The sequence below is a fragment of the Impatiens glandulifera genome, chromosome 2 (assembly GCF_907164915.1).
Source record: "Impatiens glandulifera chromosome 2, dImpGla2.1, whole genome shotgun sequence".
Taxonomy (NCBI): domain Eukaryota; kingdom Viridiplantae; phylum Streptophyta; class Magnoliopsida; order Ericales; family Balsaminaceae; genus Impatiens; species Impatiens glandulifera.
In genome coordinates, this window is record NC_061863.1 from 61482459 (window position 1) to 61505395 (window position 22937).

The 22937-nt window shown below is 28.0% G+C and overlaps 2 protein-coding genes and 2 non-coding genes across 4 annotated transcripts; 3 read left to right on the top strand and 1 right to left on the bottom strand.

Annotated features, from left to right (window-relative positions):
* Window positions 1-829: 829 nt before the first annotated feature.
* LOC124926845 (agamous-like MADS-box protein AP1) lies at window positions 830-9349 on the bottom strand. Its single transcript, XM_047467155.1, has 8 exons — window positions 9135-9349; window positions 8382-8457; window positions 8183-8247; window positions 6369-6468; window positions 6218-6259; window positions 1443-1484; window positions 1243-1355; window positions 830-1152 (listed from the first exon to the last, which is right to left on the bottom strand). Exons 1-8 carry the CDS (start codon window positions 9317-9319, stop codon window positions 1050-1052), a joined length of 726 nt encoding a protein of 241 aa, XP_047323111.1. The 5' UTR covers window positions 9320-9349; the 3' UTR covers window positions 830-1049.
* A 6811-nt stretch (window positions 9350-16160) lies between these two features.
* LOC124926442 (cytochrome b5) lies at window positions 16161-17346 on the top strand. Its single transcript, XM_047466670.1, has 3 exons — window positions 16161-16444; window positions 16778-16844; window positions 16924-17346. Exons 1-3 carry the CDS (start codon window positions 16358-16360, stop codon window positions 17184-17186), a joined length of 417 nt encoding a protein of 138 aa, XP_047322626.1. The 5' UTR covers window positions 16161-16357; the 3' UTR covers window positions 17187-17346.
* Window positions 17347-18323: 977 nt separating this feature from the next.
* On the top strand, window positions 18324-18395 carry TRNAT-CGU. The gene has a single exon. It is a non-coding gene; the product is annotated as a tRNA-Thr (tRNA).
* A 1256-nt stretch (window positions 18396-19651) lies between these two features.
* On the top strand, window positions 19652-19722 carry TRNAG-GCC. The gene has a single exon. It is a non-coding gene; the product is annotated as a tRNA-Gly (tRNA).
* Window positions 19723-22937: the final 3215 nt, after the last annotated feature.

Genomic DNA, 22937 nt, shown 5'->3' on the forward strand with positions numbered 1-22937 from the left:
TATTTTAAATTCATTATTTAAAGATTGTAAGTGTCTATAAATTATTTGGAGTTTATGATTTTACATAAATGAAGTTACAAATTCAAAAAGTAATTATTAATTATTAAAATAAATGAATTAATATAACTAATTTTGTATCTAAAATTTCATTTTAATATATTTGTTTATTATTAGTTCTTAATTATATATATAGTAATATATAATTAATTGTTTTAAATTAATTTTTTATAATTTAAAATAAACTCTCAATTTTAAAAGTTATAAATAATTATTGATTTTATGTACACTTCTGATTTTGACTAACTTATAAGGAGCTTTCTTAGGGATTAACTAATATTTAGTGGGTTATGTCAGACCTAATCTGAGGCAGCTAGATTAACAGGAATTAGGTATTGAGCTTAAATCTTGGTTATCTTAAGATGAATTATTTGACTGGAGATAAACCATAGAATCTTCAATCTGGTGAATTATTTGGTTGGAAATAAACCAAAATGTTCAATAACCTAAACCTGCTATTCAGGTTGAAAAACTCTGTGATTGCCTATTTGATATATCAAAGTTCTCAATTGTCTTTTCATTTATCTATGCATGAAATTAATAATAATTTTCTACAAAATGATGTGAGATCTTACAAATTAATAGAAACCCAGAAACGCAAACATAATTAAAGAAAACAACAAGCACACATTAATCCACAAGGGTTTAATTAATATGCCAATACATGCATGGTTCATCAAACATTAAAAGCTGAGGTAATTAACATTATCAGATTAGGTACATAACAACAACTTTAAACTCTCCTATATATGGAGCATATATATATATGATATATAATATATATATAGATAATGCATTAGTTAAGAGTAAATTCTAGTGAAGGCAAGTTTTCTGGTGGTTTAATTATTATCTGCATCAACTTCATTAATCACATTATGAAGTCAATCTGCCCACATTAATCACTTAAAAGCAGCAGCAAATTGTCCCCCTTTTGTTTGCCAAGAAAGGTACATGATTTCTTCTTTGATTCATCTTCGATCCCTCTGCTACAATCATGCAGCAAAGCATCTCAGATTGCATGGATACACCACCGGTTCAAGCGTAAGGTCAAGATCGTTTCTCCTCTCCATTGCTGCTTCTCCTTGGTAAGCTCCTCTGCACGAAAATAAATCAATAAGTTTTAATAAAATCACATGTTTCATTTACATCGATATCAATAAATAGATATAATTTATGGATACTTACCCAATGTTAAGGCAAGGGAGTTGGTCTTGAATAAGATAGGATGGTGCATTTGGATCATGGTTTTGCTGCTCCCACTGTTGCTGCTGTGTCATTGTCTTCTCTATCTCCTTGATCTATTTATATATAATATTCCAAAACCAAACAATCTTATTATTATTGTAGAATTCTTATTAACTTAATTATGATTGCAAAACTTATACCTGTTTTATTAGGGTGCTGTTTTGCTCTGAAATGGCTTTCTCCTGCAAATTGATTCAACAATTGACAAATTATAGCATACACTGAATGGATTTTTAATATATGGAATATCATGAATCAATTAATCAGACCCAAAAAACCAAAACAATGAAAAGAAAACTAAACGGAATTCAATAAGATACCAAAATGAATAGAACAGGAAACTTTTGCTTGTTTTCCACTGTATATCTTGCATCAGGCATTTTAGGGTTTGTTTTTTTTAATAAGGAGGTGAGGTAGGCATGAAAGAAGTATAATATATATTCAACTGTATTTCTCTAGTTGCTCAAAAACTACACCACACCCAAAAATCAAATAGATTCATATAACCTAAATCGTCCACTGAAACCCTAGAATTAAATGCAGGGAGAGAGAAAACTCATATGAGAATTATAACCCTAGAATTCATGGTGGGTATCATAAAACCTCCCTATCTCTCTCTTGTTTTTATCTATATTATTAAAAAAACAATAACAAAAAGTTGAAACTCAAGTGATAGATGAATTTTTAAGGAGAGGTTAGTTACCCAGAAAGAAAGGAATAGTAATCATACAGTACGAATCTCATTGTGTCAAGACATGGCTTGTTGATCCCTAAGATTATCTTAGTAATATTTCATTGCCGATGTCAAATGTCTTATTGTTAACCATGATAAAATATTCAAATAAAAGGTATAGTTGCAAAGTCATAAAATGAATTGTTATGAGTTAATGATTGAGAAAATAATTTAATAAAACTTTAAGGACACATCATATATAAAATATCTCATCAAACATCAAATAAGTGAGATTCTCAAACAAGCTAAAATCAATCCCTTAGAAAGCCTTATGTGCTTTACTAATGGATTTTCATCTTGGTTGAGAAGTGTGTATCCAATGATTGTGTTATTTGATTGGATTAAAAGTAATTTGTTTGGCTATTTGTATCCACATATTTATGGGTATTATGATTTGTTTAGATACTTCTAAACTTAAGGTGTTTTTAAACTTTACGTGTGCAGTGTTGTGTCGTTATGATAGGAATAGTGTTGGTGCTCAAGCTAGCTAGTTGGGGTCAAAGTTATAAGATGGTGCCTAATTGTGCAGTCCTTAAGTTTTTATTATACGAGTATAATGTGACTCCTAAAGGTTGCCAAATGTCATTTTGGCATTTTCGATGGTTCTTCATAGTTTGAAAATTGTTTCTTATTTTAGTTTTGCATTGTAAACTCATAACTTAGTGGTATAACGCATAACTCATATACTTAAGGTATGAATTCTAATCTTAAAAATAACATCATTGTAATCTATAAATTTAAAATAATTTATGTGAGTGAGCCTTTGTGTTGATAAGGATGATTGAGAAATGTAGGATAAATATAATATTGAAATAATTTATGTGAGTGAGTCTTGTGTTGAGTGAGCATTGTGCTGATAAGGATGATTGAAAAAAATGCAGGATGAACATAATATAGTATGACTAAAATAAAATTTCAAGTGAAAAGGAAGAAATGTAAGATGCAGTAGGTGTGATAGGAAAGTTAAAGTCTCAAAACTGTTTATGTTGATGTGTTATTTTTAGTGTTTAGTTAATTACTCCTTTATTCTTTTTTGTATGTTGTATTCTAATAAAATTTGGGCAAACTAATGTCACAAACATAACAGGTATTTAGTTTATTTTCTTTAAAAAAACGTGGTTTTCATGTTCAATGTGGACCTATAAAAGTTCTTAACTTAAGAAAAAAAATATTAAAAAAAGACTTGGAGCCATGTGTTAATTTTATTTTCCTCTTAAATCAATGTATAGAAACTAAATAGTTATAGTTTTATGTTTATTTGAAGCAAGCAACGTATTTACTCTTTTTTTATATATTATTTACGTTGAGAGTTCATCTTTAAACTAAAATAAATTAAAGTTTAATAATGATAATATTTTATTTGAAGAGTGAGTTTTATATATTTTTCCTCATAATCAACTACCTATAATGTCCATAATGTTTATATATATACCTAAATGAGTTATTGACTAAAGAGAGAGGATTGTGAGAATATTTATGTGGATTGGTGACAAAAACTTTAGAAATCTTATCCATTATAGTAGTTCGGTAGAGAAAGTTGACCTCAAAGACCAAAAAGTCACAAGTTCGATTATCACCCAAACGCTTTGAATGAAAGCGTATAAACATGACTTTGGGATGTGTTCTCCTTTATTAAAAAAAATTATTTTAGAAATCTTGTTTTACAAGAACTAGTGAATATGTACATGGGTAAAGTAGTCTACAATTACTAATAATCTGAAATGGCAAGTGGTCTTAGATTTCAAAAACGACTCTTACATATAAGAAAAATGGTCGAGGAGTTATTTAAATTTAAGATGAAACAAGATTGATGGTGTTTTCTTGTTTGAATGCATGATGAATGACATATATTCTTTCATAGCTAGATGAAGACAAAATGGGAAAGCTTATTTGAAGATTGACCATTTGCCTCAACAACATTTTAGTCACCCACAAATAGTAGCTAGACTTGATAATTCTTGTTAACTTAAATTGTAATGTTTTGATTTTCTTCAAGAAATATTTTAGTCAAATATATTTGTGATAATCTCATGAAGTTGGTTTAAATTGGCCAAATCTTCCCTAGATCTAACTTCTAAGGTATCTTCCATGATTGCAACTCTAGTGTGTGAGTCTACACCTGGTTTATAAACATGGCAGTATAGGCAACCAAGATGTCCTTGTATAAACCATTTCCAAATCTGTCATGTTAACCCTTTTTTTAAGAAATTGGTTTCAAAACAAAAGGGTTAACATGGAAAGACCAGTTCTTATAAAAAAGTATGGTTTAATCTTATGTATGTTTGAAGGACAACTTATTCATAAGGCAGTGTGGTTATTTTTGAAGAAAGTGCTATTTTTTATATCCCAATCTAAGTTTATACATATCTATTTTCTTAAAACTGACACTTTTTTCATGTCTCCATTACACTAAGATGAAACTAAAAAACAAAAAAAACAAAAAAATAACAAACACTAAATACATAACTTTTAAAGAGCTATTGTTATATTTGAATATCTCTCTTTTGTAAAAGGTCATATAAATGAATAAATCATGACAAAACTTTGAATGAAGAGCCGTCATCAATGGATATTAGAGAAAAGGACCTGAAAGTATTCCTATCTCATATGGTCATAGATGGGATAGTCTCTTCATGCAAATACAAGGCTGCAATCCACCAAGCTACCTAACTAGGCTAAAGGACATGCATCCACCCCACCAACCAACCATACATTTTTCTCAATTATGGCCCTAGTTGTCTTTTTGTTCAAAAATAAATTAAACTAAAAGAAAAAATGTCAGATAAATTTAAATTTGTTTGAAAAATTATGATGTGTAATGATTTTATTTCTTTCTAATATTCCGACACAATGAGTCTTTGGGGGGAAGAGGACAATGAAAAAGTGGGTTAAATGAATTAGTTATTTGGATAAAAAAATATTTAATGTATAATGAAAAAAATATTTTTTAAAAACAATGGAAGGTAGTTAGATTATTTAATTGATTTAAAAAACTATGAAAAAAATAAAAAAGTTGTCAGTTATTTGAGCAACCAATATCTTAGAAGAACAATACAAAGTAAATATGTTTTGATTCAACAAAGAGCATGTGAACTCAATTTAGAGGCACACTTGCTATCAATATAGTACAAGTTGTGGTTGAATCTCGGGAGAAATATTACTTCAAGTTGGGAACCAATAGTTCACTCATGTGTATTATCATCATCATCAAATACGCGTTATGAATACCTTAATCTAAAATATTAGTGAAGTTTTCTATAATCCCTCAAAATCATTGTTCAATTCTACGGAACAATGTACTAAGTACTCACTAAGTGATATTAACATTGAAAAAGAATATAACTTAAGAATGCACCATCACAGGGTTCTTCATGCCAACCTAAGAAATAATTATGGAGAATAACTATGGTTATACGTTGTCTTTTTTGTTTGGGGAAGCGGAGTGCCTTGATCCCAACACAACAATAGAGGGTGGTTCAACACTCTTTGATTTGGTCGCTACATTCCTGGCTACAACTAGTTTCATGACCCTAAGTAAGCTTACAAACTCCATAATAGGGTTACCTAGTTAATAAATCACAAGATGTTATCAAGATTAGCATTGACTTTGCTAATATATAAAAGAGTGTTCTTTTTGATTTTTTTTGATAAAATTTTGATATTTCCTTTCACTAATTATGACATCATACTTATAACTTATTTTGAATGTTTTGTTGGTTTCAAGCAAAATACAATTTGTTCAACAAAAAACCAATAAAAAGACATTTCTGTTCTTACTTTATAAGTTGGCTTTATTTGATGGATACATACATTGCTAGACAACGATCACAGTGTTATGTGATATATATATAGCTAGCTCAGGGTTTTGACAAGTCGAAATATAACTGTAAAAGTAAGTCATATACTGATCATATCTAATATATCCTCAGACTATACTATCTACTTCTTAGCATCTCTCTCTCTCTATAACAATTAATCCACTCTGAAAAGACTACATATAGATTTTATTTTTTCTCTCAAATTAAAGTTGGAATCTGTAACTTTATTTTAAGTTATTAATATATTTTAGGTGAAGCTTCCTCAACCCTATGTCATTTCATATCCCTTTATTATTCTTTTATTTAAACTGCCTAAAAGAAAGATCCTTCATATTAAAAACATATATGATCTGAAAATTCTCACCTTTCTTTGCAGCTCAGAAATGGACTCAAACATTAGTTGATTCTGAAAATACAAATGCGAATTTAATTATCATAAATAAGGGTTTTCATCAATTATATACTATATACGTACGTAATTAAATTACAGAAGTAATAGATTTATGTATATATACCTTTCTTGACCTAACATGCTTAAGTGCAATATCAAGTTGCTGCTCCAAGTTTTGGAGCTCTCTCATACTCATGGCATCCAATTCTTCTCCCATGTAGTGCCTGCAAATTAAATTAAAACATTAGCAATCGATTGTTTAAGATTTTATTATTAGTGAATTGAATAAAAGGATAGTGAAAAGGCTAGCTAGGGTAGATCAAAATCAAAATGAAATTTATGGAATATTGCATTTTTCATTCATCCTGAAAAAAAGCTAAACAATGTCTGAACAAACTTATGATGTTTTCTTTTTGTTAACTAGTTTTATTGATCAAATAAAATTATTAGGTCTCAAAATATAGTAAAGAATAAATACATTATTCTAATTAAATGTCTTGTTTTTAAAGGCATTCTTCTAAATGTCTTTCAATGAATAAATATCCACCAAATTATCCATAATCTCAAACATTTCGCTCTAAAGGATATACTAATCGAAATATATATACTTCAATGAAGTGTGTCTTAGCCAACTATCTTATATTTTGTTCTAAAATTAAATCACATCTTCCACTCATCTCGCCATCCATCCTCATTTCCTTTGAACTTTCACACTCATTGCCTTTGCATTCGGGTGATAAAAACTTGTAATCTCCTAATTCATCACAACTGAAGCATGATGTACTAAGGTTTTGGTTTCGACCATTCAATGGTTCGATCCACCCTCATCCATCAAAACAACACCTTCGCTGGCTCAAAACAGGGAGCTAGTCTCAATGGCTAAGGAACAAAATCTCACAATTGAAGTACTAAGCCATAGTGACGACAAGTGTCATCTACTTCTGTGAAGAGGCCCTAGGGATAACTAGGGCATCATTTAATTATCTCTCAGAATGAGCTGGTATCTTCTTCTCCAAAAAAGTGAATTTTAAATATTCTTTCACTAATTCTTGTGTTACTTGGAATATTGTGAAAGATTGATATTGTCTTAGGATGGAGAGCGTTTAAGCTTTAATTTTGAGATTTAACTTAGTTTAATAATCATGTTTTGTTCGGTTGAAATCCAATCCATGTTCACATCTTATGAGGAGGAATTGTCAATGGAATCAATGGTTTCTTAATGGTTCAATTTGTAAGGTATCACATAGGTCAATTTGACAAAAAGAAGAAGTTAAAAACTATGATTCAAGAATGTCATTTAATTTGGAGAGTTTGATTTATTTATTTACTTGTATTTCTCTTACTTATTGGTAATATAATTATTTAAATTGAATTGTTTAATGTTGTTTTCAAAATGAAAGGAAAAAACGATTAATATATTAATGACGCTCCTTCAGACACTTTGACATTCAATGTATGAATAACCTTCTCGATGAATTTTTTCTCTTTAGCTTTTTGTTTCGTATTACTTTTGAGTTTTTAGATACTTTATAGCTTGTGATTAATACAAAATAAAATTAGTACTTAAATATTTTTGTTAAGGTGTTTTCACAATAAATTTAAGATCTTTACTAATATATGGATTAATAAAAATGATTCAATCATTTGGAAGAAGAAGAGGAAATTAATGTTTGGGATAGATCAGGATTTGGTCTCTATTTTTCAATTGACTGTCTAATTATTATCTTTGGCTTCAAAACATATATAGTTGAGGAATTGTGATGTTCATGAATTGTTGTTACATCTCATTTTATGTGATTTCATTTTTGTAAAAATGTACTTATTTTACAGTATTGGTGGTTGTGACACTAGTAATATATACTATGTTATTAAAATTAAGAAGTTTGTATTTAAAATATTGATTTCTAAACTTGAACTAACCAATGTTAAAAAATTCACCTATGGTTTCTCTGAAGAAGCTCAATCCTAGCCTTAAGCTTGCTGCATTCCAGGGACCAGTCTCCCTGTATATACATAAATAAGATGTTATGCATGAAAACCTTTACACATCTAAAGCTAATTAATAAATAAGATAGAAATTTTTGGAAATAAAAAAGTTTCATTAAACTAATAGATGAAATTAGACATATATATATACCATAGTAACTGGATCATTGATCAACCGCCTCTCTGCGTAACAATACCTCTCATATCGCTCAAGGATCTTTTCCATGCTGACAATGTTAATGAAAACAACTCAATTCGTTAGAGATTATTTTAAGGATCAATTAATGTTATGAACTCAAAAACATCCAATAAAATCTACATATTCTTAAACAAATCAATTAAAAAAAGAAGAAAAAAAAAAGAAAAGGTCAAACCCTATATATATTTTTTAGTAAACAATTAGGGTGAGAGAGATTAGATAAAAGTTCACTGACAGTATTAGTTATATATAAATAGGGTTAAGTCCTCAAAAACAAACATAAAAAAGAAGAAGAGAGATTTGGTTCAACATTCGAGATCTTAACGATGAGTGATTTAAAAAGAGATTATATAATAAGAAACAAAGATACGTAGAGACCGAAAAAGAAGAAACATATATATCTATTTAAAAATTTGGATTTTATTAAAAGATAGTAAAACAGGCATCGATCTGACCAAACAAAGGATAGATCTAGCGATGAAATAAAAGAGAAGAAGAAGAAGAAGAAAGGAAAGAAAATCGGAATTGTGGGTTGTACAAATAATGAAAGAAATAGAAAGCCCTAACTAGATAGGAACAAATAGGGTATGAAAGATCTATTAGTGGGTATTTAAATATATATATATATAAGTATATGTATATGATATAGAAGAGAAGGAGAAGTGAATGAAATGAAATGATATTATTATTATTTGTAGTTAGTACCAAGAATCGGTAGAGTACTCAAAGAGCTTTCCTTTGTGAGAAAAGATGATCAAAGCAACTTCAGCATCACATAGTACGGAGATCTCATGAGCTTTCTTCAGAAGCCCTCCTCTCCTCTTTGAGAAAGTTACTTGCCTGTTGATCTTGTTCTCTATCCTCTTCAACTGAACTCTACCTCGACCCATCTCTCCCTCTCTCTCTCTACAAACTCTGCCCTAATCGACCGATCTTCCAAGAATGGAAAGAAACACCTCTAAATCTATCTATATATTACACTTTCTCTCTCTATATTTGATAACTTCCTCTTATATATAATAATAAAATGCAAGTTGTAACGTTGCTTTTTACTAATGCCTTGAGTTTTCCTTTTTTGCAGCTTCTCTTTCGTGAAAGTTTATGTCAATGAAAAATTATCAAATTTTATGTATAAATAATAATATATGTAAACTGCAGTCCTGGGAGAGATGTAATCATTAGTAGTTTTGATGAAACCGGAGTGGTTTTCATAGTTGTGCTGTCGAGTTCCCATTGGTTCCGTACATATTCTTTCCTATTCTTCCTTTCCTCCACCAGTCCCCCACCACCACCCTCCAGCTTCAATAACGTTTGTGCCATGCTGACGGCGCACGTGTCAGTACAATCGGTTTAATTTATCATCTATTTACAATTCTCATTTTTTCTCTTTTTTTATATATATATAAGATTTTTATTTTATAAAATATCTTCTTCTATTTTCAAATGATGTATCAATTAATTATTTATAGTGTCTTTTATCGGCCTCAGCTAGCAACTGTTTGGATGATTATTGATTTAGAAATGGTTGTTCAACAAAAAAACAAACAATATAATGTATAAATGTTTGAAATGCTTGTTTCTTGAACTGAACTTAATACTTAAACTTTGTTGTCAAATAGTTCATATAGTTCATGTAATTACCGGAACTAAACCCAACTCGAAATGACTTAACCTAAAAAAATGGTTTATATTAATTTACTAACCCAAAAGATTTTTTTTGAATTGTTTAAATAACCGAATTGAAATAAACAAAAAAAAATCATATAAAAGATAGTAAAAATATATTATTTGTTTGAGTAACTTCAATTGAAGCCGGTGAAAAGTGTTTCAATCAAACTACTCAACTTTGGGTTGAGTTTTGGGGGTGATCCAATACTTGCACATCAATGTTGCCAAAATTTATATGTTTTCAATTCATTTCCTTTTTAATTATCTATTTCATGTGTTATTAAGAGAAGGATTAATTATGATTATAAGGAAATGATCAAGTTATTTATTTAATTTATTTGGTAGAGGAATGTGAGGATTTGGCTATTATAGTAATTTAATTGGTCCTAGTACCTTCCATTTCTTCTGTTTTATGATGTTTATGTTATTGTGCTTTAGTGGACACTTGTACACACTATATATATAACAATATCTTTCATGTTTATGTTATATGATTTTTTTTAAAGATTTATAAATTATAGTTAAAGGTTAATATTACTACACCATTATGTTGCAACAAAGTTACAAAATGCAAAAATAATTATTAAACTATATTGCATTTTCTTTCAAAATTTTAATTAGTTAGAAACAAAGTTGTAAGTAAATATTACAAAATTAGTTGCAAAAATTATGCTAAAAGGTTAAAAAAACTAATTATAAACTTGGAAGGAAAAAATATACAAAACTAAGTTGTAAAAAATCTAAATTCAATATAAACTTTTATTTTTTGAAAAGGGTAAACATGGAAAATAGGAGTTAAATTCTTAATTTCAAAATAAGTTGCAATTGAATACAGTAGTAATATTAAGTTACAAAATATAAATACAAAAGGTGGTTTTAAATAAGCTGAAAAGTTTACAATATTTCATATAAAAAAAATTCAGCAAATATTATTGTTTTATTTACTAATACTCACATTAGGCCCGACCTCAAAGTTGAATATTTTATTTTAATTATTTTGAACCTTTTGTATAATAATATAAAGATGTATAATAGCTTGTTAAAATTAACTTAATTTAATTATTTTCTTTAAAAGTTCAAATAAAAAATATTTACTTTTAATGTGGTGGCCCTATGCAGATATATATCCCATTGGGTAGGCCTAACTCTCATAACAACTAACAAATATGACTAAAATATTTATATGTTGCAATTGTAGGTAGGAAAATATATTGTTAAACCTAGATATTTTGTGGTGCATTTTTTAGATGGTTCATAAGTTTGTATACAATTACTCACAATACACTTTATTAATGACTTAAATAAGTTGTTTTTTTACGACTTAACAAAAAATAATAATGAAAATATATATATATATATCAACATTTTCAGTTCATCTCATTTCATTGCAAACGGAAACAAAGGAAAGAAATAAGAAGGACAAAGGGAAAAGGAATACTACCAATTGAAACAACAAGTTGATATGAAAATAAAAATCTTAATTGGGATAATTAGGATTTGATACAGTTTGTAATCTTTATTTCTTATATGTTTAATTGTTACTATTTAGGTTTTTATGGTCGTTTGACCTACTTCGATCTCACCCCAATTTAATAATTTAATGTATAAGTGATAAGGGATTATACAAACTAATTTAACTAAAATATAATTAATAAAAGAAAGCACCTTCAAATTATTAATTTTCTAAATGTATATATAAGTTCATTTTATTTTTTCAACTTCAATCAAAAGTTCATTTTATTTCCTTAACATTCAATTGGCATTTCTCTGTTTCATAAACTTGTAGAAGTGACTCAAACTCTCAAACTATTCTAGTGGTACGCCATTTTTTTTTTAAAAAGTTGTTAATACATTAATATGATTAAAGAAATACAAAATTAAAACTTAACGAAATTAATAAAAACTTGTGGCAAGATTTAATTTGAGTAGTTTATAATATAAAGTAAATAGAACAAATTATTGCATGTTGAGAAGCAAAAACATATTTTAATTTGATTATGCAAGTTAATAAAAAATAAAATAAATTCATTTATTTATTTATTTATATATATATATATATATATCCTGTAAAATAAGAATATATAATCTATGCTATGAGTAAAGAATTTATAATTTTACTTCAACTTTACTTGATATTTTATCTTTTAGAAATCATTATTATTACTTAAACTAACATAATAGGTTAATTTTTATATATCAATGTTTATAATAAAGAAGATAAAAACCAAATTATTAATTGAATGGATTAAGATAATAGCCTGTGAATCTAATATATAGTTAGTTGTAAATACCAATCTAAACTCGAATCAAAACTTAATATAGGGCTTGTTCGGATTGAGGTTTTTTAAAACCTAGAGGGAGAAAATAATAATGATTGTTAATGATTTTGAGAAAGTGATAATTATTTTTGGTAAAATGACTTAAAGGGTATTGATATATATAAATAAAATAAAAAAATAATAATTTAAAATAAAGAGTATTTTAGTATTTTGGTTATTGAAATGAGTGATGTGATTGTTGAAAAGTGATTGATTGTAAAATTGATTTTATTTGAGTTTTTCAAATAACCCAAAGAGAACAAAGTCATAGTATAGGTTCGAAAACTGGATGGTTAAGAAATTTTGAAACTTAAAATAGATCTCAAATCTTGTATGGCTTTTCTTTTGTAGTGTTATTAAGGTAATTTAAATAGTTTCTATTTTAGAAAAATTTTGTTAACGAGTTTTATGAAACCTCGTTTGTGATATCAATCTATTAATAAGATGAAAGATTAATTCAAATAAAATTGTAAGTGACATAAGATAATTTTTTGTAAAAATAAATGAAAAGAGATTTGATGTAAGAAATAAAAGAGTTGACATGTTACAATGGTTAATCTAATCATGTCATGTTATTTTTATTTATTTTGAGAAAAATGTAATGTTATGCTACATTATCTGTTACAAATTATAAAATTAATATACTAATGTAACTCAAATAAAAGATGTGATTTTAAAAAAACTAAAAACTAATAAATAAAATACAATTTATAAAACTATTAGGCATGTGCATATATATTTCACCTTAGCAATTAATTAAAAGGGAAACTTTAATTAGTTGTGGCAACTGTCCAAACGCCAATAGATATTAATAATTATCCGAGGAGAGGCGGCTGCTCATGACCAATAAAGAAACTAATATGGACCCATTTCATTTTTTTAAATATTTTTATTTTGAAGTTATATCATTCTTTCGGATAGATATAGATTAAAATAAAATAACATTTATTTTTGAGAAGTAATTTATAAATTTATTAATGATAAAAAAAAATGTACAAATGGACCCAATTGTATTCATTAATGTTATGGTCTGTTTGTCTTTGAAAGTATGTCGTATGCATGTGGTAATGCAACATCTCTATTATTAACAGTGATTTGATTGATAGTTTTAATAAAGAATAATATATATATATATATATATATATATATATATATATATATATATATTATATTTTTGGTCCCCCATTCCCAAAAGGACATAAGATTTATTATAGAAATTATGATTACCTAAAGCAGCGTTTAACTAACTAACTAACTAAATATATATTCCATATTTAGTTTATTTGTGGAAAGGTAGACCATATATTTAGCATTTACTATTTTTTTATTTAAAATCAAAATTATTTATATATGACCTATTTATTAATATGGGCCATTTCAATTTTGATTTTGATTTTTTTTTTTAATGAATGCCACCAATTAAGACCAAGGCCAGAAATTGAAAATGTTCAGAAGGTTCGTATTGTTATCTGATGAGTGAGCCCAATAAGATAGACTTAATAATAAATATATTGATTTAAATAAAAAAAATAATAAAAAATTTTATTTTGGTAACAATCATCATCACCAGGTAGGATAGTTGTCATATATATATATAATAATAATAATAATAATTATTATTATTATTATGTGATCACCCAAAATATATCCAGAATTGTGGTCTGGTCTTGTGATAAATAAGGCGTTCTAAAAATGGAAGGGCATAGTCCTAGTTAACATTATTATTATTATTAATATAAATGATAAAATGGTTTTCAAACCCAACCCTATCTGGATAACCATTATCAGACACGAATGATCATATTTATAATAATATTCTCCATGTATTATCATTGTCACGTTTTTGTAACAGTTGATCATATATATTTTGCTTAGCTATTTCTTAAATCAGCAGAATATAGTCCTGAAAATGAAAAGCTACCATTTATCGTAAAGTTAGACACCAGTAAAAAAAATATATATATTATTTTGACTCTTCTAACGATTACAGTCCTGAATTGCAAATCGTGCATTTAACAACAGTATACTGTTAAAACAAATTAATAAAAAAAAATGAGGGACTAAAGATGATTTAATTGAACTAATGGCAAAATATATATATTTAATTTTTTTAATCACTGAATAATAATATAAGATTGTTATTATTTTTTTTAAGATTATATAGACATGTCCTTATTTGTGAGGCTCATGCTATATAATATAACACAAAATGATCACAAAATAACTTAAAATAATTATTAATATATCACAAAATGATCTCCAGCTAATTAAATACTATATAATAGCATAATAAATTTATAGTTTATACATTAACGCATATAAATAAAGGGTTAAATAAATTAGTGACGGATAAAGGGTGTCATTCATCACTAAAACATGCCTTTTCCAAGATACTCTAATTGTTCTAGTACCATATATAATTACCATTACAAGAAGTTGCAAAAACATGCCTCAAAAAGCCTTTATCATTTTGAACTAAATTAATTAACTTCACGGCCTTCTAATTTGTGTCTTTTGCCCTTGTCTTTTTGGTTCCTTAGATAACAAATTAAAACAAATATTGTTGAAATACACAAACTATTAATTATTAACCTTTTACAAAATAAAATAGAAAATATAGTTGGGTGTCCCTGTCCTGGATTTGAAGGAAAGCAGGTAGCCTATATATATATATAAAGGAGGATGGGGTCCGCCCCTGTTAAAAGAAATTTGCCATGCCAGGAGGAGGGACCTAACCTAACTTAATTCCATTCAGTTCAATGAATGATGACGCATCAGCATGTTATCTTCTTTTACTTTCAGCCGTTGGTTCAGATTTTTGTAATGTTTCTATTTTGTTGGTTTTCATTCCCAAACACTTAACAAGGTTTTGAGTGGACTAGGTTCAAACCGAACTTCATCGCGGTTGATTAATAATTAAGTTAGTTTTTTTTAATATATGTCCCCATCTCTTCGAACAATTGTTGATTATGTTTTGTAATAAAGCGATTAAACTATAATCAAAGTCTTGTTACAAATGTAATAGTCTAATTTATTTAATTGTTAGACATTCTTGCCTGTTGTGGAGTGTGGACATTCTTTTTTGTTTATTCTTATGCACATATCCAATTTTGGTTTCTCAATCATATAATATTGTATTAAAGTTTAGACTATTCATTCATTCAATCTTTACCTTTGCCTAATTCACATGATTTCTTCCAACATCTAATTATATTATCCCCTTTCATGTGATCATATGTCTCTCTCTATATATATAGTACACATCATCACATGAAAGCACTCAATAAGCTAGCTCATTGGATTTGTCTTGCACACATTTATATATTCCTATGTTAATTATAACTTGTCATCTTCCAACTCATAATTAAATTTCATTATCAATTTCTATCATTCATTTGATTCAAATATTAACAATTAAAAAAAAAAGAAAAAAAAGAAAAAAAAAAAAAGTCTACCATCACCAAACAAAAATAAAAAAATTCAAAATCTTATCAAAGTTAGCTACCAAGCAAAGTTGACCACTTCATGTAACAAGACACCTACCTACCTAGCAGGTAAGTATTTCATCTACTTTAAAAATATATATTATATATATATATATATATTATAGGTTCAATTCGATTTACAAACGTAATTAAAAGAAATCTGTTTTACCTTATAATAAAATAAAATTATTACTATGTTATTTTGAAATGGTATGATAAATAGTTATATTTTTTTTTTATCTAATGTATATATGAAATTTTGCCCTAGTTTGGAAAAATTGGGGCAAAGGAGACGAGTGATACAGAGAGAGAGACGGCGGAAGGAGAAGACTGCTTTTTTTTTTTTGTATTCTTGCGGGAGGGGGTAGAAAAAGATATATCTGCGCCCGCCCCACCCCGCCACAGCCGGCAAGATTTCATCACAAACAGACTCTGATAAGTTTGAAAGAAGATTCCCATGCCGATCATTACAAAGCTCTATTCAATGGAAGAAGTCGCACAACACAATAGCAAGGAGGATTGCTGGATCGTCATTGACGGCAAGGTATCTACATCCTCCTCAATACCCAAAACCCATAATACCCTTTTCTGCAGGTATTCGATATATCATAGTTTAATCTCGTAATTTGCAGAATATAAAACTCCGTCTGTGCTGTTAATCTGAGTGAAATCATAACAATTGATCTCACCATAGTATCTATTAGAAGGTTAACGGATATAAATAACTATACTTTTTGAACTTGGGTGTATCCTATGACATTACTGAATTTTACTATTCACTTGATGACAGTTATAGTTTATGCATTGATTCATGAATTAACTTGGTTTATAATTATACAAACTGAATAACCTTTTGAGTAATTCATCTTTATGACAGGTATACGAGGTATCATCATACTTGGATGAACACCCTGGTGGAGATGAAGTGATCCTCCAGGCAACTGGTATGTGTTGTTTGTTCATCTTTTCTGGGTTAATCGGTGATGGTTAATTCGAACATTTGAATTGTGTGTTGAACTGTAGGAAAAGATGCGACGGATGAGTTTGAAGATGCAGGGCACAGCGAAGAAGCAAGAGAGCAATTGGAAGCGTTTTGCATTGGGGAGCTTGACCAAACCGCCCCTGCAATACCGGAAATGAAAATTGTTTCAAAGAAGAAGCAGTCATCCGGAGGGATTGTTCCAAAGCTGACCAACTTCACAAAACAGCAGTCTTGGGTTCTCCCTGTAGGAGGAGTGGGTATTTCTCTTGTGGTGGTCAGCTTATTGTATTATCGAAGGAAATGAGAAGAAAGTAAGTTTTCATTTTGTTAGAGAAAGAAGACTATTATTATTCTTAATTCATCATGTTACAACTTTTTTGTACACAACAATGTGTCAATTATCTTGTTTCAGAACAAGGATATCTGGTTTTTGTTTAATCATTTAAATGAAAGAGCTTTCTTGCCATTTACTGTGCCAAATATACATTGGCGTGTTAAACATACATTGTGCTTGGGAATTGTATTTATTTGATCATTACTATGAATTAAGATGAATATTGGTGTAGAATTTTAAATGTGTGATTGATGAGTGTTGATTAAATACTGAATTATTTGAAATGTGTGACCACAGACAAATAGGTTAACAATATCCCTTCTAAAAAGAAACATGGCCATCCTATGTTTCAAGTTAACTTTTCCTTTCTAAGATGTGACCATTCTTTGTTGTTGTTCTTACGGCTGCCCACTCGATAAATTAGGTTGCTTTCTTCATGTGTTGTGTATTTGGATGTTTACCATGGCTGTCATGTTTGGGAGGCTCTTAAAGTTATAACAGCTCACGAAACAGTTCATGTGGGACACTTGTTTTAGAACATATTCATATTTGGTATGATTCACGAAAACAAAAATACGTTTACTTTTCAAAAGAAAAATGGATGTTCACCAGATGTCTTTGTTTGTTATGATGCTACAATAATACCCTACCAAACCAGACAAAGGTAAGTTTGATTTGAACAGAAAGTCTAACTTATCTAACATGGCACTCATCTTTTGATCATGCTTAATCCTTATTCTTGTTCAAAAGAAGCTTAAAGAGACCTATGACCCCCCTCCTAACTTATCTGTCATGTAAAGAAAAAGAGATTTCAAACAATCAATCAGTCGGTCAATAAATTGAAAGTTAGATATTCAAAACCGGACATAAATGTTCATATTGCAAACTGACCAATGCTACCAGCTAAACTTAAAACCTGAGTTGGTGGTTTAATGTTATCTTTGGGGATTTTTAGATTTTAAGAAATTATTAAAAGAAATATATTTATATAATTAGACTATTAACTTCTTAGAAAATTGATGCTGAAATTAAATTTATGTGGATTATATAGTTCTTAGAAAATGATTTATTTTCCATTTCATTTGTATTTAGAAAATTGACCACAAAGCCTCCGTAGCATAGTGGTAGTGCGTTCGCTTCGTAAGCGAAAGGTCGCGTGTTCGATCCTCGCCGGGGGCTTTGTTTATTTTTAATTTTTCAATCCTTTATATATATATATATATATATATATATATAGGGCTACTTGAAGGGTTCTTGGGTACTAATGATGTAGTTGATTCCGTAAGTACTCTTATTGGTTACAAAAGTATCCTTAATTAGTCAGTCACCCAAAAGGGTTATTGGTTAAACAAGGGTTTATTTTTATTAATGGACTACTTGCTCTCAAAAGGATTATTGGTTACTGACTGAATGATTGGTGTTTGTCAATGAGGATGTTTTTTTGTGACAATGTCCATTGGATTCTTGGACATTTAAATTAATCAGGCCTGTCTCGTGATTTCTCTCTTTTTGTTTGTGTCATTTGAGTGGTACTATTTTTGGCTCGAAACATTATTTGTTAATGTTTTTAGTTCTATTAATAAAAAGGTTTGCCATTTTCTATTAATCTGTGTGTGTTTTGGGAGACAAATTAGATAGCATTATTTATAATCCCCAAAAAATTATATATGGTTTAGGAGGTTGTCGTAAAAGGTCATAAAAAGGTTAGTAAGAAGAAAGAAGAAGAAGTTTGGAAAAAGATTTGGTTTTAGTATAAAAAGAAATTCCCTGAAAAGGAAAAAAAATATATATATACAAATATATATATATATATATATAATTAATTTTTTTTAATGTTTATATGTAACTTCTTATTTGATTTATTGAGAATTGATATTTTTTATCAAAAATAAAATAAAACTTTACAAAAATGATTTAATTGTGATTATTCATTAATCCAATATTGTGGAATCTAGGGAATGGTGTTCTTCAACCTCCAAGCAACTGTTGGAATCCCAAAAGGGGTGATATCCAATTACAACCTTATGCAACATATATATTCTATAAGGAACCATTTAAATAATTTTAATGGTTTCAAGCTGGATAAATCAATTCATTCATTAATTAATTTTCAAAGTACTTAAAACTAATTTGATTTAAGTTTATTTAAATTTATTATATTATTTTGAATAACTATCAAATTAAACTAACGAGTCAAGCTTATGAAGCTAATTAAATTTGCTATGCAAAAAATCAATTTTATCTAGATATTTTAATGAAATTACTACATTTTTAAAACCTAAAACTAAAGAAAGAAACAATGAAAGGAAAATATTAGGGTATTTTTCTTTTTGACTAAAATTAATTTTCATATTCCAGGTCTTAGTTTTTTTAACTGAAATTTTTTACAAAAATTATATGGTACTTAAAATAATACATAATTAAATTTTACATAAGCACCAGTGGTCTAGTGGTAGAATAGTACCCTGCCACGGTACAGACCCGGGTTCAATTCCCGGCTGGTGCATAAATGTTTTCATATTTTTTATTCTCAAACAATGGAGAATGCATTTATTTATAGGTTATTTTTTTATGTGCAGCATATATAGAGAGTAATGTTGTTTTTTGAAAATGATCTAATGGATGATGTGGTTATTCAATCTAATATTGTGGAATCTAAGGAATGGTGTTCTGAAAATGATCTAATGGATGATGTGGTTATTCAATCCAATATTGTGGAATCTAAGGAATGGTGTTCTTCATTGACCTCCAACTGTTAGAATCCCAAAAGGGGGTGTATCCAATTACAACCTTATGCAACATATATAATATATATATATAAGGAGCCATTTAAATAATTTTATTGGTTTAAGGCTGGATTTCAAGTTTCATCTATAGACACTATATATACAGAGACTATTCTTGTCCAAATATTATGTTGTCATAATGTATTTAACTCAATCCTGTCAACAAATAAATATATACCCACATTTAAAATAATAATTAAGATTATAATCAAAATGTAATATATATATATATATATATATAAATATAAAGCACAATACATTTACAATAAAACCGTCTTTGGGCAACGATAAAATATATATATATATATATATATATATATATATATATATATATATATATATATATATATATATATATATATATATATAAAGCACAATACATTTACAATAAAACCGTCTTTGGGCAACGATAAATAGATATAAGTATGATAATGATTAGTCTGATTGATTCACCAAAATGTCTAATTATTCAGCGTGGTGTAGCATTTTGAGGAGAATTTATCCTATGTGAAAAAGTTTTTGTGAACAGTCCAGATTCATTGTGGGGATGGTTCTTCGATTAAATTTTGGTACGACATTTGATATAGTGTCAAAAGTCTAGCTATGACGTATCATGAGCTTACTTCTATTGCTATATGTAGAAATGACATAATTAATGACATATTTGATCATCGGTCTAGTGGTTTCGCTAGCCAAATTAGATATATATAGAAGGAGATTAAACATTATGAATACTTCGTCCCATAATAGAGTTTTACTTTTGATAGAACGCAAACAAGTGTCACCGTCTAAACAAGACATTATGCATTGACAAGATATATATAGTTTCCATTTGAGTCATTGCTACAAGTTGTTTGCTAAGATGATTTCATATAACTTTTATTGGAAAAAAATCTTTGGGAGTCAAAAATTTCATTCAAAATCTCGTTCTTTGGATGAAGTATTATTCATGGTGGAATTCTAATAGATGGTATGTGCATGAGAAAATGTTGTATTATGGTTAGTCTTATGTGTCAAGAAGAGATAAAATCGACAACTCACTTACTTTTGCATTGTCGAGGGTGACTAGAGCCGACCCCGAGGTTTGGGCTGCCCTAACCTCGGTAGAAAAAGTTCGATATACTTTTTGTTGCCCTAAGTCTAGTTTTAAAAATTGATAAAAATAAATTCATTTTTTATGAGATTTGAAACCATAACCACATTAAAACTTTAAATGCATATCTTGAACGACTAGGCTACAACTATTTATGTTTACAAGTACAATAAACATTACTAAATATTTTGATATTTTTAACAAATGGGTTGCCCTAGGAAGTGGGTTGCCCTAGCTCGAGGGCTTGTCGGGCTTACCCCAGGGTCGGCCTTGAGAGTAACTAGTATTTAGAGTCTTTTGTAGAGTATTACTGTGATTCATTGAGTGATGCTCGAGTTTTCATGTAGTTATTGAAAAGTTTGAATTGATGCGGTTGATATGACAGACCTAAATATTTGGGTTATCATTTCAATTATTCTTTGGTAGACTATCTAGTTGAAGAGAAATCGTTGATTATCGTCCGATGCGTATCATTATAATACTATTATTATGATGTTTTCTGAGATTCGTTCAGAAAAATTAGTAGTCTATCGGTGAGTTAATCGTTCTTCTCGATGATTTATGAGCTCGATAATTTTAAAAATATTTTTTTTTATTTTCTTATTTTTTATTTAATGTAATGTTTTATTGTTGTACTTAAACGATTTTTTATATTTTTAATATACATGAAACTTTAAAATAAAATTAAGACACTCAATTGTTTAGTTATGTAATTAAATATGATTAATAAGTTAATATTAAATCATGTTATATTTATTTAATATAACTAAAATGAATAATATATCTGAAATGAATATCCAGCCGTAGATTAACTTTATTTTCTCTATTTCTTTCTTTACTTTAGTTTTGTTTTCATTATAAATTTATATGGTTAATTAATATTTCTATTTTTATACTTTTATTAATTCAAATAGAATAAGATTATTTTAAAATAACCCCCCAACAACAAATGAAAGAACAATATCCTAGATAGTTTCTCTCTTTATTTTTGGCAATTGATATCATTAGCTAGAGTTAAGGATTTTACTTTCATTTAAATGAAAGTTTCTCATATAGTAAACTATTTTCGTTTTTTTTTTTCAAAAAATTGCAAAAAAACAATTGATTTATTTTTCTCAATTTTGTAAAGATTGTTAAATGATATTTTTTCTCTTTCATCTTTTTCCTATGAAAGTTAATACAGTTAATTAATAGAATTTATAGCCCACTCAAAGTTATGTTGAAGTGAGTGTTGTTTTGTGAAAATCATATCAAGTTACTAAAATCGTTATTTATGCAATTATCCTGTTTTTTTCACTAATCTTACGTGACATCTATTAAATCTATTACTAGAGGGTCGATGCACAAAGATCCCTTATTTTGATATTTAATTCAATTTATTACAAAAGGGTGTCCCATACATTTTATGAAGAAATTGTGAAATCAAATTTTGCTTAGTATGCCCTACAATGTACTCAATTGGAGTAAATCAAAAACAAAAACGCTTCAATGGCTTGAATATCAGTTCAAGAGTAAAACATAAAATTAAAAATATGTCAGTCTTAATCAAATTTATAAGGAAACTATGTATATTTTATATAATTAATATATTCAATTCATGTGGCATAAATCAAAAAAAAATACCAATTGTGTGGCTTGAAAGCTAGTTAATGAGCCAGAAATAGAATTATAACTTTAATCCTAGTTCGGTTTCATTTATTTTTAGCTGAACATTTGTAGTGGCACATATGGTAGCAGCAGGTTATCTAAGCAAAATAAAATAATAAATAGAGATGATTGTTGCTATTTATTTATTTATTTATTTATTTATTTATTTATTTTATTTTAAGAAAATAAAATAAA